General features: G+C 35.8%; 1 protein-coding gene across 4 annotated transcripts in view; it reads right to left on the reverse strand.

Moving 5' to 3' along the window:
* The window catches only part of LOC103498597 (protein SWEETIE), a 53,479-nt gene that overhangs the window by 17,746 nt on the left and 18,925 nt on the right, over positions 1 to 16,808 (reverse strand). For all 4 annotated transcript variants that reach the window (XM_008461248.3, XM_008461247.3, XM_051090174.1 and 1 more), the window contains 19 exons: positions 16,385 to 16,510; positions 14,236 to 14,339; positions 13,677 to 13,809; positions 13,497 to 13,603; positions 12,088 to 12,198; positions 11,793 to 11,960; positions 11,591 to 11,677; positions 11,211 to 11,304; positions 7,578 to 7,646; positions 7,361 to 7,483; positions 7,212 to 7,280; positions 7,013 to 7,117; positions 6,778 to 6,866; positions 5,357 to 5,513; positions 3,161 to 3,310; positions 2,518 to 2,567; positions 2,130 to 2,229; positions 1,863 to 1,919; positions 1,694 to 1,761 (listed from right to left, as the gene is read on the reverse strand). In XM_008461248.3, the coding sequence (XP_008459470.1) occupies positions 1,694 to 1,761; positions 1,863 to 1,919; positions 2,130 to 2,229; positions 2,518 to 2,567; positions 3,161 to 3,310; positions 5,357 to 5,513; positions 6,778 to 6,866; positions 7,013 to 7,117; positions 7,212 to 7,280; positions 7,361 to 7,483; positions 7,578 to 7,646; positions 11,211 to 11,304; positions 11,591 to 11,677; positions 11,793 to 11,960; positions 12,088 to 12,198; positions 13,497 to 13,603; positions 13,677 to 13,809; positions 14,236 to 14,339; positions 16,385 to 16,510 (1,967 nt within the window). The remainder of the gene's footprint in view (positions 1 to 1,693; positions 1,762 to 1,862; positions 1,920 to 2,129; positions 2,230 to 2,517; positions 2,568 to 3,160; positions 3,311 to 5,356; positions 5,514 to 6,777; positions 6,867 to 7,012; positions 7,118 to 7,211; positions 7,281 to 7,360; positions 7,484 to 7,577; positions 7,647 to 11,210; positions 11,305 to 11,590; positions 11,678 to 11,792; positions 11,961 to 12,087; positions 12,199 to 13,496; positions 13,604 to 13,676; positions 13,810 to 14,235; positions 14,340 to 16,384; positions 16,511 to 16,808) is intronic.

The raw sequence follows: 16,808 nt of genomic DNA on the forward strand, positions 1-16,808 counted from the left end.
TTTGATAATAGGATTGTTGGTCAGAGGGTTATTCATGCCCTCATTTATCTGGCTTTCAAAGAGAGGCCATCTTTTGGAGTTGTGGTGTGTGTAGTCTCGAGGGATATTTGGGGAAAGATGAACAATAGAATATTCAAAAGTAGGGATAGGGGCCTTTATGAGGTTTCATCCTTAGTGAGATTTCATGTGTCGTTTTGAAGATAGTGAGATTTCATGTGTCGTTTTGGGCTTCAGTATCGAAGCTTTTTTGTGATTATTTCTCTTGCAATCCCTCCTTTTAGAAGGGGTATTTTGGTGGCTTGTTTTTTCATATCACCTTGTATTCTTTTACACCAAAGCTTTAGCTGAACTTAAACACCAACTAAGCTTGAGTATATGGTTTGAGCTTAAGTCTCGTTTATCATCATTAATCTAGGTTTGTTTCCTTTTCAAAAAAACACATGGACACGAAACAAAGATACTGCAAGAATTGGATCCTTGATAACAATCTCAACCGAAAGCAAACCACAAATGTTATTTTGGACCTCTATTTCTACCTTGGAACAATGTCGACAATTAAGAGTTTGTGAATAGAAGCTAACCAAACCACCAAATTCAAAGACTGATTTCTTCTCATAAATCGAAGGTAAATTCTTAAAGCCAATCAAACCTCCGTAACTTCCAAAAAAAATTGTGGTCTTCCACTTGGTGGCTACCCAAAGAAAGTCGGCAAAAGGGTGGGAGCTCATCTAGATTCCAGTTTTTCGAATTTGGATTCATCTAAAAGCTATGAAGCACAAACACGGATATGAAGACATGATAAGGATACAATAGAATATAACAATTCGTCAATTTCTAAGAAACTAACATACGTATACATCTAGAATACATCGTATTTTTTATATATTTTCTTTATATATATAAATTGAACACAAAGATACATGTGTAATTCACAAAAGCAAACAATACCAAATTAATAACATAAAGATACTTAATTCAATTCTTCAACAATGGAGGAGGTTGCATTTGTGGAAGGATTTTGATGATTGGCATTGGCTTGAGGATGAAGATGTCATATTACCTAACTAGCAAGTTAAAATTAAAGGAGATTTCAAAAGTTCAGAAAGAGATAGAGGTCAAAAACGGAAAATAGAGACAGCAGGGCGGAGACTACGGGAGTGACGGTTGAAGATGATGGTGGGAGGGGCGGATTGCATCTGCGACAGGAAAGGTTGGTGAATGAGGGCTCAATCTCTAATGAAAAGGATAGACCTAGGTGCTTGACGTAAGAGGGTAGAGAGATATTTAGGCAAGGTTGCCATTAGCAAACCGAGACCAGCAAAGATGAAGGATGAGCTAAGGCAGCAAACGAAAACTGGCAAATGGAAGGCAGCAAACTGACCGACAGTAGCATCTAGGCTTAGGTCAAAAAGTAAGGGAACGGTTGGGGGAGGTTAAATGTGTATAACAAAACAATTCATTGAACAAAATGCACAAAGAAGCGAAGTTTCTTTTCAATCAGATGGTCTTTTAACAGATTTAAGTCGTTTTTCTGCTCATCCCTTGCATATGTAACCTGCCTGTTCAACAAACTGAAGTAGATGTATTGGGACTAAACAGCAGAGGGAAAACAAGAATTCGTACTTAGAACAAAACCATAAAAAAGTTGACACTCAAAGTTTAGGCAACGTGAAGAAATTCAGTCACAGCTTACTCTGAATCAGTTTCTTCATCCAACATATGAAACAAGCTCTCTTCTATTTGCTCATCAATGATGGGAACCTAATAAGAACACATGATCTCAGACATAAACTTCATGAGGGAAGCAAGCCAACCATTAAAAAATAGGAAAATAGGTAAAGAAAACAGGAAAAAAAACGTACTGGATCTTTTTCAATAAGATGCCGAAGTGTAGATACAGCAAGATGTCTTAGTGTTGGCTGCAGTCTCAAAAGAAAAAATTGTGTGAATGAGAGAGAAACTAACTTTATCGAGTCTTAAATTTCATTTATGGAATTGGGGGTGTGTGTGTGTGTGTGTGTGTGTGGGGTGGGGGGGGGGGGGGGGGGGGGGGGGGGGAAGACTATTTAGGAGTTAGAATCTTAGAAAGGTAATTTGGAAGCACACTTCTTAATCAAGTGGGTCAAAACCTGTTTAGAGGCTAATGTTGGAAGAAGAACTTGCAAGTGGGAGTGCACAGAAACGGCTTGCGGGGCAAACAAAACAAGTTGTTGAGTAAATCGGACACTCCTGCAGCAATAGCATGTGACAGACTATCATTGCCAACAAAAGGGTAACCTTGAGAAGGAAAAGAAAACTACTTTTTTCTTGCCAATACAAGGCTAGAACCAAAATACAACATAGCGACTAAAGTCCTGTAACGGATAATAGCCATACTAGTAGATTATACCAGACAGGTGAAGAACTGAAACAAAAATAATTTGGACAACATATTAGTCATGCATTAAACTTTCTTCTCCAATGATGTGGGCATGTGGGGGTGGGGTGGGGAGAAAAGAAATGAGAAAATCAGCTTACTCAAGCATGATTGATGCTTCTTGCCAAGAGCTTATCTCTGCAACAACTGACTGAAAGTAACACCCATTACAGAAAAGAATTTATTAGTCCTGATAGAAAGTTTATAAATAAATAAAGGCCATTCCGTATAGCCCTAGTTCGATCAGCAAGGTATTTCGATGGCTAATTATATTTGTAGAAGCTGTTGAATTTCTGATAAAAGACTAACTTTCAGGACTAGTAAGAATATTTTTAGAGTGGTGTTGGTTCCTTTTTTTTATCCTCAGCTTAAACATGTCCATCAATTGCATCTTTTGAGCTGGCTATGAGTACGATTTTCAAAGACAAGAATGAACAATATGAAACTGTTTGGAGGAGAGCGGAGTTTCCCGCGTCCTTTTGTATGCTACCTTTCTTTTATGTTCTTTTTTCTTTTTTTTAAAGGAAACAAGTCTCTTTGTTCATATAAAGAAGTACATGAGGGTCTTTTTCTTTTATGTTCTATAAATTTAATATGTAGATCTTGATCCTCTTTGGTGGGGGATTAGCTTTTCTCCATTCTTTTCTTAGTTTAAGCCTTCAACCAATAAATATTCCAGCTTCAAATTAAATGAAATGTGTCCAACTAAACTTGGTCAATAGAGTTGAAACACTAGCATAATACCTTACAACGTGAAAAGAAAATGCTTCCTGGGGCCAGCTCAGGACCAAGAACAGCAACAATAGCATTTATTAGGCGACCGACTCCTTGCTGATGTTCAACTAATCCATTCTCCTCTGATAGAAGGATATCCAGTGCTAGCCCAAGAGTTGCCTAAAAGAGATAGGGACCAAATTTGTATGGAAGAAAATATCAGAAAATTTAGAATAATGCAGAAAACAAAATCCGGAAAATGGAAACAATGGCAAGCTGCATCAATAAAATAAATAGATTAATGTCCAAGTATCCCCGAGTGGGAGTTGAGAGGATTCTCCGAAGAGAATTCAAATACCAGAAATTTTATATTTCTTCGAATACGTAGACAATATCAGAAATTTAGTATAGTATAATCAAACAGGAGTGTGAGAAGAATCTAATCAAGTATGATATAGCTAGCTAGTTAATTGTTGAAATGCTCATAATTCCCAACTGGTTCCATAACGACAGTAGCCATTATACTAGAGGAATCAAGATAGTCATTTTGTAACTGTCCAAGTGCTGTTTGAACAGCCTGTGAATCAATGGCATAATCTGCAGCATTCTGCAAATAAATAGCTACAGTTTTTCCCCATAAGAATCCAGCTTTCATCAGTTTTCATCCACTTCTTAGAATCAAGGACACAGTAGTACGACCTATAGATTATATCCTGTTCAAGTAAGGTCGTCAACTCCAATTATCATTTTTGTTTTATCCCCTCTCACTAGGAAATACATTCTGATTTCTGAAATGTATTTTTTAAAATATTTCAATTGGTACCCACCAACACCAAACGAGAAGCCCTCAAAGAAAAAAGAACAAAAAATTACGAGAAATAGTCTCATGAAATAAAACCAAAAAGATAAGACGTGACTCCAGATGGTATGAAAACCATTAATAAATTAAAAGTAGAAAATACTTTAGTCAAAGAAAATCTGGAGAGAAACATCACGTCCAAATCCCAAATCCTTGCATATGATCCTCTACACCCAAATACAAAAATAATTTATATATATCTGCATCTATATATATATACAAGACAACGAAAGGCTGACGAAAGAGATTTCCCCCAAAGGACCCCCCCACCCCAAAATAAAAATTCTCAAAAACAAGAATGCTGGTGTTTCTAGTGTTGTGTAGAAAATAGTTTAGTCAAAGAAAATCTGGAGAGAAAAAGAGTCCAAATCCCAAATCCTTGCATATGATCCTCTACACCCAAATACAAAAAGAATTTATATATATCCGAATCGATATACATATACATATACATATAAGACACAACAAAAGGCTGATGAAAGAGAATTCCCCCAAAGGACCCCCGCCCTACAAATAAAAATTCTCAAAAACGAGAATGCTAGTGTTTCTAGTCTTGTGTACGGTTTTGGGTTTGCTTGTTTCCTTAATCTTGCTTCTCTTTGCTTTCTTTCTTCCTTATCCTTGTAAAGTTTGTATTCTTGAGCATTTGTAGTCTCTTTCCATTTAATCAATGCAAAAATTTTATTTCTTGTTTAGAAAACAAAAACCTAACCATGTGTGCAAGATCCTCTAAAAGCTCAAAACTCTCTCCCATAATGTATGAAAAAATAAATAATATCTATCAAGTTTGTAGGAGATTACTTCAAATGAACTATTATGAACAAGACTACAAAGTAGCTGCTCCTTAAACCATGAGTAGTGAACTTCGCAGTAGTTTCTTTTTTAACAAAAACAAACCTCTTCAGTAGTGAGCAACCCTATTTGACAGTTAGTTTGTCATCAAATTTAGGACTTTCAGGACTGTTTGGAGGACCATCTTGTGTGGCTTAAAATGTTGTTTCTTATGTCATTTGTGTCCATCTATAATAAAGGTTCTTGATAGCTTTATCAAGATGTTCCTCTTTTTCTTGATCTTCACGCTAGGATCTCAGGTTCAAATACTTGATATTCTTATTGGAAAAAACTTACTATCGTTTTCCATAATGAAAAACTAAACTTCATAAAAACAAGTTCGAAGTTATGAAAAATAAATTGGAGCCCTCAACAAATGAAGCAAAAAAGTTGAAGAAAAAGTGCCCAACAAAAATACAAAAATTACAAGCGCACCAAAAGGCTAAAAGGCTGAGAGCACAGATAAAGTATAAGAAAGATAAGGTTTAAAAAGGAAGATTTCAAATTTTAAAAATGTTCAATCATAAGTCCAGGACCTGAACTTGGGATACATAGGACAAGCCAGCAGCTTCGATGGTCAAAAGAAGTCCATGCAAAGACCATGTCTGCAAACTGGTAATTGAACTCCGAGCCAGCATAGATATTGAATTTACTGTTCCCGTAACTAATGTCGATAGAGCCATCCCTCCTGCACTGAAAGTAAAGGAAAATGCATAGGTGAGAGGATTTTTTTTTTTACAAGAAACATTTCATTGTATGAATGAAATAATGGGGAGACCCTTACACATATAGGTGATTACAACAGAGATTTGAGATTTCAAAATGAAGATTTAAAAGGGTGCCTATTCTTGCACCAACACAACGTTGTAGAAAGAACCAACTCCACAAATTTACCAAAAGAGGAAAAAGAATCTCGAGAAAAACGTTTATTACGCTTACCCCACAAAGTCCAAAAGAAAGCTCGTAAAATGGCCAACCAAAACATCTTCTTCAAACCATGAAAAGGATGTCCCACCAAGAGATAAGCAAGAATGTCAAAAATATTATTTGCACTGACCACTGACCAGCCAAAACCAAAAGCGTCCAACACAATTTGCCAGAAACAAGCAGCAAAAGAACAGATGCAAAAAAGATGAGCAGCAGCTTCAGAATGACCTTCGCACATCCAACACCAAGATGGCGAGATAGACATATATGGAAAGGGCATACGATGTTCCAAATTCAAAAGTGATAACAATAACTCCAAAACCAAGATCCCACAAGAAAATTTGGGGAAAAGGTCCAACCGAATTGCAAAATATAATTCCTCGACAAAAGGCTCAAAAAAATCATCGGAAAGAGATTTAACAGAAATTCAAGAGGAAGGAAAGATACCCAGATCCAAGAATCAGGTGCATGATGGAATTTAACAGAAAACAACAAGTGGGACAAAGAAGCCCATTCAAGAGTCTCTAAATCATTAGGGTTACGACGAAGGAGGCACCATCTTGAAGGGTATGTTGAGAACCTCACATTTGAAAAAATCGAGGGACCTCGTGATGTTTATAACATAAAAAGGTTACTCCGTGGAACCCCATGTTATCTAATGCCCATGAACCAAAGCCCATTCAAAATAATGTAATTCTTCAGGATGATCCTATACCACAAGGCATTAGGCTCCCATAAAGAAATGCCACGACCCCTTCCTTGTGTAATCTCACCGTTCATTTTTTATTAATAAGAAACAACTTCAGTGGTACAATGAAAATATTCTCCCAAATCATTATGTTTCCAAAATTTATTTCCTATCAAAGAACTAAAAATTAGCACAATAAAGAGATCAATGATTCAATTAGATGGAACGCAATTAGTATGCTCAATATGAAACTGTTGATTCAAGATATTATTCAATTTTAAAAGCCAATAAAGGATAAAAAGAATAACTTGTGGGGAATTAAAGGATATTTTAACTATCAACCTTCTATGTATGCAACCAAGTGCAAAAGCAATTGATCCAGCACAAGTAGAGTCTGTCATTCCAGTTAGGTCACCAAGCAGCGATCTGATCTGCGTGATAACACAAAAGATGGATAAAAGGAAGATTTAAATGAAAATTGATGACAAATATAAATTGAAAAAGCAGAAAAATGCCCCTTTCTAGCATAATCTTTAATACACAGAAAAAAGTTTGTGTGAATTGGAAAAGAGAATACCATTCTTGCAGTAAAAACATCATTCCCAAGACGAGCCAATAACCCAAGACCTTCAGCAGCAGCTCTACGTTGTGCTGCACAAATGTCTCCAGCAGCCATAATACTCTGTTCAAATCAAAATTTCTAAGAGGCAACAAGAAGTAACAAGCAAAAGAATCCTGAATAATCGAGGAAAAACAACATAACCAAAAAAGTTTACCTGAAAAATACCCTGAGCAGAACTTAAAATCTCAAGGCTTACAGGTGGCACACGGAAAGAAAGAAGCGCCTAACAAAATTTATTGGTTCATTTGTCAATCTCACCGTCTCAAAAGGCCACGTCAAAAAATAAGAGAACATAATCATTACCTTGAAACCTGCAAGCAGCCCCACGCATATATTAGTGACACTAGCAGCATGCCACGGCTGTTTCTTTCCGGTTTTCAGACACTGCTCTATTACTCCAAGAAGAGACAGCATTCCACTACTGTCCTGATTTTATTTATACAATCATGTTAATAACATGAGGAAACGCCATATTTTGGAAACATGTTTAAAGAACCAAACGAATCATGACATTTCAAACCTGACAAGCAAAGATAACGCCAAAGCACAGAAGCATCTCGTTCACCAATTTTTTGTTTATTGTCTCTGGCTTCACGTTCAAAGTAAATTCTCAGTGTAAAACAAAGGCCAAAAAAGGAAGAATAATGGAGGGGATATCACGAAACAAAAACTTAAGAAGAAAAAGCCCCCATCATTTCAAGCTAACAGGATTTCCAACCAACTAAAGGTTAAAAAAAAAACCCATCGTCAAGGTTGATAAGAAAAATATAGTAAATTTACAGATCTCCTGAATTCATGGTTTCTTCAATGCATTCATACTAGTAGCTTTCCTTTACAACGAAAGAAAGAAAGAAAAGGAAAAAAGATCAACACCACTTAGTAAAGCACCTCAAAAGAATTAAGTTTTACGCAATCCCACTTAGAAATGTTGGCTCTTCGATGTACAACTTGCACACACACACTTTTTGTTATTGGGGTATGTTGGAAGATTTTGTAAAATAGGATGTCAAAAGATATTTCATATGACTTGTCACAGCAATGGTGGAAATAGGATTCCAACAAGAAGATCCTTTGAAGGATTCCTAGAATACTAGTAATTTAGCAATGTCATCAGGAAAAATGGTAACGGACTTCTCGACCATATCATTGGTGGAAGCTATCTTAGGCTTCTGAAAATTTGTTAAAGAATTGCATACAAACTTCAAACGTTCAATGCTTGTGTTCTTGAGAAGAGAAATTCTAAAAATTTTAAGAGTTCTTCAAAGAATTACATTGAGTTACCAAACCAACGTCCTTACTATTGATAGAACTTTTACTGAAGATAAAGTCAACTGTCATCTCGAAGCCAACCCTTTTTCTTGTCATCTTTTGGACCCTCAGCCACATGATCACCCATATCGGTACTAAGCAAATAAAACTAAATTGTTCGACGCCAATCATGGTAATTAGATCCATAATCTTTCATGCTAAAGGAATTACATTAGATCCTACCATATGCTTCATCTCATCCATTATGAACCAACCCTCACAGTTGAAATGAAAATAAATCATAATTGAAAGCAGGGTGAAACACACCAAAGAGAAAAAAAGCCACAGACGAACCAAAAATTAGGATTTGAGACGAACCCAACTGACGGCAGCTAAAACAGACCTCACAGAATTGCCACGCCCCTCTCTAAAGCATCCATTTTGCAAGAGGCTTTTATTTGAATTGTTGACAAGAATTTTAATGCTCCCATTCAAGAAGTTTCCCCACCGTCTTCTTTCCCACTTTAGTTTCTGCCTCAAAATCATTAGATTACTGCACTAAGCTTGTACCGCTGTCAAAGAGGCCCGATGTGGGCATTCAGCTACTTGATGGGGACCTTTGCACAAAATGTAGGAAATGGGCTTTGTCTGATTCGAACTTAATTGGAATGATCCCCAAGGAGGACTTGTACTTGGGATTTGAGGTTTCTTGTCGTTTCTAAAGTTCCTTAGGGGATTAGGCTTGGAGGCCTTGTTCCTAGGATTTTATGTCAACACGTTTTACTTTTGGGGGGCTTGATTACCACTATAGTCTAACACTCTCTCTGATCCAACAAGAGCAAAGGAAATATCTTGGACTTTCTATTCGTGTAATTTAGTCCTGGCCCACAAGTTGGTCCTACAAAACAGGAAACTTTATCTTTCTCGAGCATGTCTTGAATGTCCAACATAACAGTTGAGAACTGTTTAATGTAGTCTTGCATAGTTCCCGTATGTCTAAACTTGCACAATTTCCTTCTCGCAATAAATCCAACGTTCTCAAGGAAGAATTGAGCCCTCAATTCTTTCTTAAGGTCTTTCCAAGTATCAATGGTGCATGAGTCGTTCTGGATGTCATTCACCTTGAACCTCCACCAGAGCTTCGCATCTTCATACGAATGCATGGAGGCTATTGTCACCTTAGTTTCTTCAAAGACAGTTCCACTTGCATTAAAGATTGTTACATATCGAATATGAAATTTCAATCTCTTTAGAATCGTGGTTCCCACTGAAGGCCTTAGGTTTCGAGATCTTGAATTTGCTTCAAAATATATGCTTGATACAAAGTCTGATTTCCCCTTGCTTGCATCGTTAATTCACTTGCGTCTTCATCTCGGCTTTTTTAGCTTTTAATGGCCTATATGGTTACTCTAAAGTTGTCTGCTAGATCATTGAACAACTTTAGCTTTGTCTTTTAGGACAAAGCCTGTGGAGCTACTCCCACACTCGAAACTACTCGGTTAAGTATCTTTCTATTATAGCGAACCAACCCTCAATGTTAACTCAGTTATTGGTAGGCCATCTATTTAGGCATTCACAGCATCTAATCCTCCCACTTTGTCATCCAACCCATCCAATCGGGCTTGGAGGTATCCCACTTCATCTAGCAATTCTCTCAGATACAAGAATTATTGTTCAATCTCAATCAATCACTCATGTTGCAACTTTGACAGTTGTTTCGTTGCTGACATGATTGTGCTACTATAGCCAAGGAGCTAACCTATCTCTAATACCACTTGTCACAATCACAACCTTTCGTATACAAGACGTGAGATTGTGCGGCACCTGTTTTAATCCGACGACTAGGTCAGTCGTACTAAATCTGAAAGTCACAGACAAACCTGCTTATGACGTAGCCTCTACTCACGTTTCTAGAGAAAATGGTTTTATAAAACGTGAGAGAGAAAAAAGCATTGAAAACATCAATAAAGGAAGCATCGAAGACTGGCAATTGCAAGAAAGCTTAGTTTGCAAATAGTACAACAAGGCTTAGTTGGAGGTATGACTAGTGGGTTCCCACTGCAATACATTTTAGACAATTTCAAATGTGACAAGCTAGCATATGCAATATATCAAGCGGTCACATGAAAGCAAAACAAACATAAAACTGAAAGCGACATGCTAAACTAAGTACAAAGCATAAACATAAGGTGGTTGAGGATGGTTTGGGCATGCAACCATAGGCAAACTCACCCTGGACGAGCATCCTCAAGACACTCACTCCTCCTTAATTAGGGGTGACACTCGAACTCAATGACCCAAATGCAAACCCGAACTTTGTGAAAAACACAAACCATAACTTTGTGAGAAAAAAATGCCCTTCCCAGAATAGTGCGCAAAACCACCCCTTCCACCCCACCCCAACAAAAACAACCAACCAAACCACACAGAAATACACCTAAACAAACAAAACATACAACAAAGAAAGAAAGAAAAAAGACCAAAACTAAAGATATACGAAAGAATTGGATATGGTTTTAAAATAGCCATTTTTTCTTGATGGTACTACACCTAAAAGATCGAGATGTAAATCTTTTGGAACAACGAGCCAGAGTCCAAGCCAGATCGCCACCAAAAGATTTACATCCCCTTTATGTTCAAATATATAAAAGTAATTATATCCCAACAAATCGATATGGCCAAGATGAGATACAAACCCTAACATAGCCATAAAGAAAACACTAAAACCCTAGAAGGGGATCTAATATAATGTACTTTGTATTTTTGGAGAATATACTCATATCATTTATTCAGAATAAAGATACATATATATAGGCAAATACAAAATCCTAATCTAGAGAATGTACAGCTACAATAAAGGATAACTATACATAATAATATAAATACATATAATAACAGTAATTACCTGAGCAAAATTTGAAATTTCTTCTTCCCATATCGTTGGAACAAGCCCATCTTTTCCTCCTTGAAAAGCACGAAGCTCATCCTCAAATGAATCCCTACATGAACAAATAAAAGGGCGAACTCTCTTTTAAGGACAGCCCTACTCTTTCTTTCTTTTTTTCCTCTTTCCTTTGCTCTTTTCTTTTTTCTTTTGTGTGCATTTGAAAGTACAGCTAGAAGGTAAAATCATACAAGAAGGCAAAGTCCACTATCGTGTGAAGAATTCAACCTAAACAAATTTGTAAGAAAATATACAGTGGACCTAAATCTCAAAAAGTTCGAAGTACGTAGTTTAGGTTGAATTAATAATTATCTAGATCACCAGAAATTAATAATTATCACCTTCCAGGAATCCAAGGACCCAACCATGCATCTCGTCTATCAAGTAATAACCTCAAGCACGAGCTTTCTTCACATCCAGAGGCATCTCTTTCGATTTAACCGAAAAAGCAGGAGCATGCGATCACATCAATAACACTGAAAGAAAATTTAAAACTAAAGTAGAAAAGTGATAATACCACCATCAAATGAAGGCGCTCGCTACCTGAAAGGGCTTGTGCATAACTGAATAATCTGAGAGTGGTCATTTTTATACACCATCGGATCAGGAAGAGACTGATAAGCAATTAATGTTCTTATGATCAAGATGTTTAATGCAGGTCTCGAACTGGCAAGATCCTTGGTTGCTAATATTGAAATAAGGGATAGGGCTCTGCTTTCCATTCAATTGCAAGAATATTCAGGTACAAAGCTAAAGCATGCTTTTGCATGAAATTGAAGAAAACATATTCTCAAATCCTTACTAAAAAAATATTTTAAAAATAACTAAACAAACCAACCTGCTCAAGTAAACAATCACTGGTTGAAGAAAAACCCCAGCACTTGTGACATCTGGAGAAATAAAGCATCTAATAAATGCTGTGAGCGCATCAATGGCAGCAGACCAAACACTGCAAAAAAAAATTAGAACACTAACTAGGTAGATATAACTAGATTATTCTTTTAACAGAGTTCTCCATAAATAATAATTTGGATAATTGTTTTAAATGGTAAAAAAGTTGAGAATATTTACAAAATAGCAAACTGACACTATTTATCAATGATAGAAAGCGATAGATACTAATAGGCATCTATCAGTGTCTATCACTATCTATCGTGAGTGAAATTTTGCTATATTCGTAAATAATTAGGTTCATTTTGCTCAACTTGAAAACATTCAAATGTACAGACATTGGAAAATATAATGTGGATAGTTAAATGTGAGAATAAGTAGCTAATTTAGCTGCGATTTGATCGTAGGATAGGTTAATGAGGCTGAGCTCGCTCAACACTCGGCTTATTTGAGAGGGTTTCTAATGTGAATGATATAATTTCATTTTGTACAAAAATAAAGTACACTAGTATATCACTTAAGAACAACAAAGCCACCAATAAAAATAAAAATAAAAATAAACTTTAAAAAGATCCTTAACCAAAGAAAAGTTTGTTTCTGGTTTTTTTTTTATATCAAAAATTAATTAATTAAAATTTTTAAAAATTAAAAGCAATAGTTATTTTTTAATAAACTGATTTTTTTAGCAAGAGATAACATTTCAATGAAGTGATGAAAAGAGACTAATGCTTAAAAATATACTCCAAAAGGTGTGAAAAAGAAGAAAAAACAGCAATCAACATCATAATCAAAACAAAATGAAAGTTAATACAAAAATTTTGAAGCAGTGCATTTAGTTTTTTTTTGGGATTTTCGTATTGTCTTGAGACATCGTATGTCATTAGGTCGTTTCTTATTTAAGTTGGGTATTCCTTTATTTACTTTCTGTTTTAGGTGATACCCTTTATTCTTTGGTAACCTTGTAGTTTTACAGCTTTAGTTACTAAGCTGGTCTTTTTTTTTTTTTTTGGAAAAGGAAACAGCCTCATTTTTGATAAACAATGAGACAAAAGCTCATAGTGCAAGAGGATTATACTAAGCTGGTTATTAGTTACTTTAGTAAAAATCCTTGTTTTTCCCCTAGGTTTGCCCCCTCACTAGAAATTTAGTGGGGAAGATAGCTATGTTTGCTTAGTAGGAATGTTTTTACAGATATTTGGGAATATTAGGATAACTATGTTTATTTCGCATGATTTGTACTTGTAACAGGAAAATACATAACAGCAGATGTCCCACGTGAGTACTGATATTTGCCATTGCTATACAATAAATTATGGTCTTTTAGCATGGAGAACTAAATTTTGCAAATTAGCTTACCATATCCTAGAAGTCAAATCCCCAGTTTGATGGATTTCATGTTCCATGTTTCCAGAAAAAAACGCAGCCCATAAGGAAAGAATATCAAAAACCTGGTCTTCAAGTTCCTTTACCACCAAGAAATGCAACTCAGATATTAGTTACGAAAACAAACAAAGAAACTTGGCAATCATTTTGTACCTCCTTAGGCATACAAGCTAATAATGATGATAAAAGCAACCATCCAGCTTCGTTTTCTACGGTGGTAGCAACAGGATTTCGGGAGGGATCTGTCAGCATTTTCTTTGACACTTCAAGCACTGATCTAGGAAATCTGGTTATGAGAATGGGAATTGAGGATGATATTACCTTGTTAGTGTAAGAAGTACCATACAAAATGCTATAAATGTTAACAGTATTTCGAAGGCTCGAATTTGAAGAAATGTTAACAGAAACGTCAATAAATATGCTAGGACAACAACTCCACATGAAGAAGTGTTTTGTGCACAAGCAAGAGTATCTTTTCCAAACAAAGATCCAATATGACACCAGAAACTTATAGAGAGAAAGACGCCTTTTCACTCATATACAAACGTGTGGCAAACAGAGTCTCAAGGCAGAAAACAGGCCTGCATTCTCTTTTTCTTTTCTTCTTCTTTTTTTTCGCCTTTTTTTAATAAGAAATGAGAAATCGGCAATTTGATTAAAAGTTGAAGAAACAGCTCCAATAGACTTTGAACGGAAATGAAAGAGAAGCTACCTAGATGGATAACCAAGAGGTAGTTTGGGAGATACAGACACTAAAGCTGCCAATACAGCAGTTTGACCATGCAAAGAATCAAGCTCCAATTGCAAATTGTAATTCTGCAGTCAGAGATAAAGCCAATCAGCAATCACCAACCATATGACAAACAAAGAAATTGGTTCCTAATGTACATGGAATTAGAATGGAAAGACAATTTGCATGGATAGCAAAATATAAGACAAATCAGTCTGCTTTATTGAAGCTTTGACAAATTCAAGAAGATGTTTTCAACTTAGAAGCTTGTGAGCTTCCTTCTATCTTCATCGTTTTATAACTCAAGGACGATTTTAAGGCAGAGGGAAATGATGCAGCATGTTCTAGGCCCTTGCTCTCACTTTAGTCCTCTAACTATAGCTAACTAGCTGTACCCCTCTATAGTACATACTGAAGCATATTGCCTTTGTTAGAAGAAATAATAGAAAATGACAATGAGTCAGTCGCAAAAGGAAAAGTAAACTAACACGCAAGGAAAATAGATAGAACGAAACCACGAGGACTAGAGGTTATCGTGAGCAAGCAGCCACATGCAACTGGTTGTAAATGAGCATAGTTATGAAGGTCAGCACCCAATAAAAATTGGCAACTTCAAAGGACTCAAAGATGCATGATATATTTTTTGAAAAAATTATAGTTTTGGTTTGTAAGGTTTAATTTAGATTACATTTGGATCCATGAGTTTTCAAACTAGCGATTTTACCATTTCGAGTTTGCATTTGGAAGCATTCTTGGTCACTCAATCAGTTTTCCAGTTGATTACTAGAGAAAAGAAACTGACGTGGCATCTATTTTTAAATTTAAACTGTTTTGTTTAATTTTTAATCATTACACAAAAACATTTTTTGTTATTTGTCCTTCTTCTTCCATCTTCTACCTTCACCATCAATGGCAATCGTAGTTTGTCGTCTATATCGTCCACAACTGACATTTTTTTTAAACGGAAACGAGACTAACAGTCAAGTACCAAGAGCTAAAGGAAAAATGAAAATACAACAGTGAGAAAGGCACAATAAGAACAACAAAAAAGACAAAAGGGCCAACCCACAGAAAAAATTTAAAATAAAATAAAGATGCTGAAACAATTTTTTTTCTTTTCTTCTTCTCTTCCCCTTTATCACAGTTTTCAGATCTAAAATTTCAAAAAAAAAAAAAACAAAACAAAACAAAACAAAAACCAAAAACATTTTTATTATTTTTCATTTTGACTTCTCACTTATTTTCCCGTTCTACCTTCATCATCAATACTAGAAGGTGACCATCAATGGCAGCCACTATCTGCCATCCGTTCTTTGTCGGCATTTAACTCTTTTCCTCTTTTTTTTTTCTTTTTGAAAGAAAACAAGACATTTCACAGATAAAATGAAAGAGATACACTCAAAATACAGTAAAACAAAAGATCAATTACAACAATGACGGACAAATACAACCAATAGTAGCACTAAAAAAGAAATAGAAGCTCTTTGTTATAAATTAAGTAAAGAGTAAGAAATATTAGATGACCAGCAAAAAGAGAGCGAGTGACTATTTCTTTCTTTTCTTTTTCTCTTTCCACTCGGGAAACCTTTTTCCCTTTCTTCCCCTTGTTTGAAAAAAAAAATGAAATGATTTTCAAATCTAAAATGATTCACAAAACAAAACGGAATCTGCATTCAACTCAGACATATGGGTTCATTCCAAATCTGATATGAATTTTTGTATTGGAAATGTAGGCAAGAAGGGGAGAAAGTAGAAGGGGAAAGAGATAAAGAGAGATGAAAAAAGGTAGGAGAATAAAGAAGAAAAAGAGAAAAATAAAAGAAAGGAAAGAGACAGTCGCTGGCACCAGGCAGGGCAGTGACAATTGATGGTGAAGGAAGATGAAAAGAGGAACGATCCGTTAATCGTTAATGAGAAACTGACGAAAAGACCAAGAATCCTACCAAATGAACAAGTTTCGAATAGAGGCACACAAAAAATTGAGAGGGAAAATAGAAAGTAAACCTGTAAATTAATGATGCAAAGAGACAAGTAAATTATTAAAATTAAAGTTGTGGTCAGTGGAGAATTGAATAGTTAACAGAACCTATCTGGAAAAAAAGGTGAGAATATGGAAAAGAAATAGTTCCACCTTTTCAAACGAAACATTCTCTCTTAGAGCTGTTAGCATGGTTACTCCATAAGAAAATAACCCACCAACACAGTTAGGATCAACCTCTGTCAATGTGCGCAATGATAGAGCGGCTTCAATGCGTACCTGAAACGAAACGTGCATACTTCAGAACCAAAAGAAAAGAGACCAGTGTTTTTTTTTTTTCTTTTTTGAAAATGAAACAAGTCTCACTATTATTAATATTGAAAAATAGAGAGACTAAGGTTCAATGTACATGAGGGTTATACAAAGAGCGGGGGGAATCAACAGGCGTACTCGAGCATCTCAACTAGGTTGACACCCCCTTAGCGCCCCCATAATATCCAAGAAGCGAAAGTAAAAACCCTTATACTAGGCTCCTATTCTCAATACAAGATAAAAATAGACTAGTGTTCAATGATAG

Source organism: Cucumis melo, chromosome 9 (genome assembly GCF_025177605.1).
Source record: "Cucumis melo cultivar AY chromosome 9, USDA_Cmelo_AY_1.0, whole genome shotgun sequence".
NCBI lineage: Eukaryota > Viridiplantae > Streptophyta > Magnoliopsida > Cucurbitales > Cucurbitaceae > Cucumis > Cucumis melo.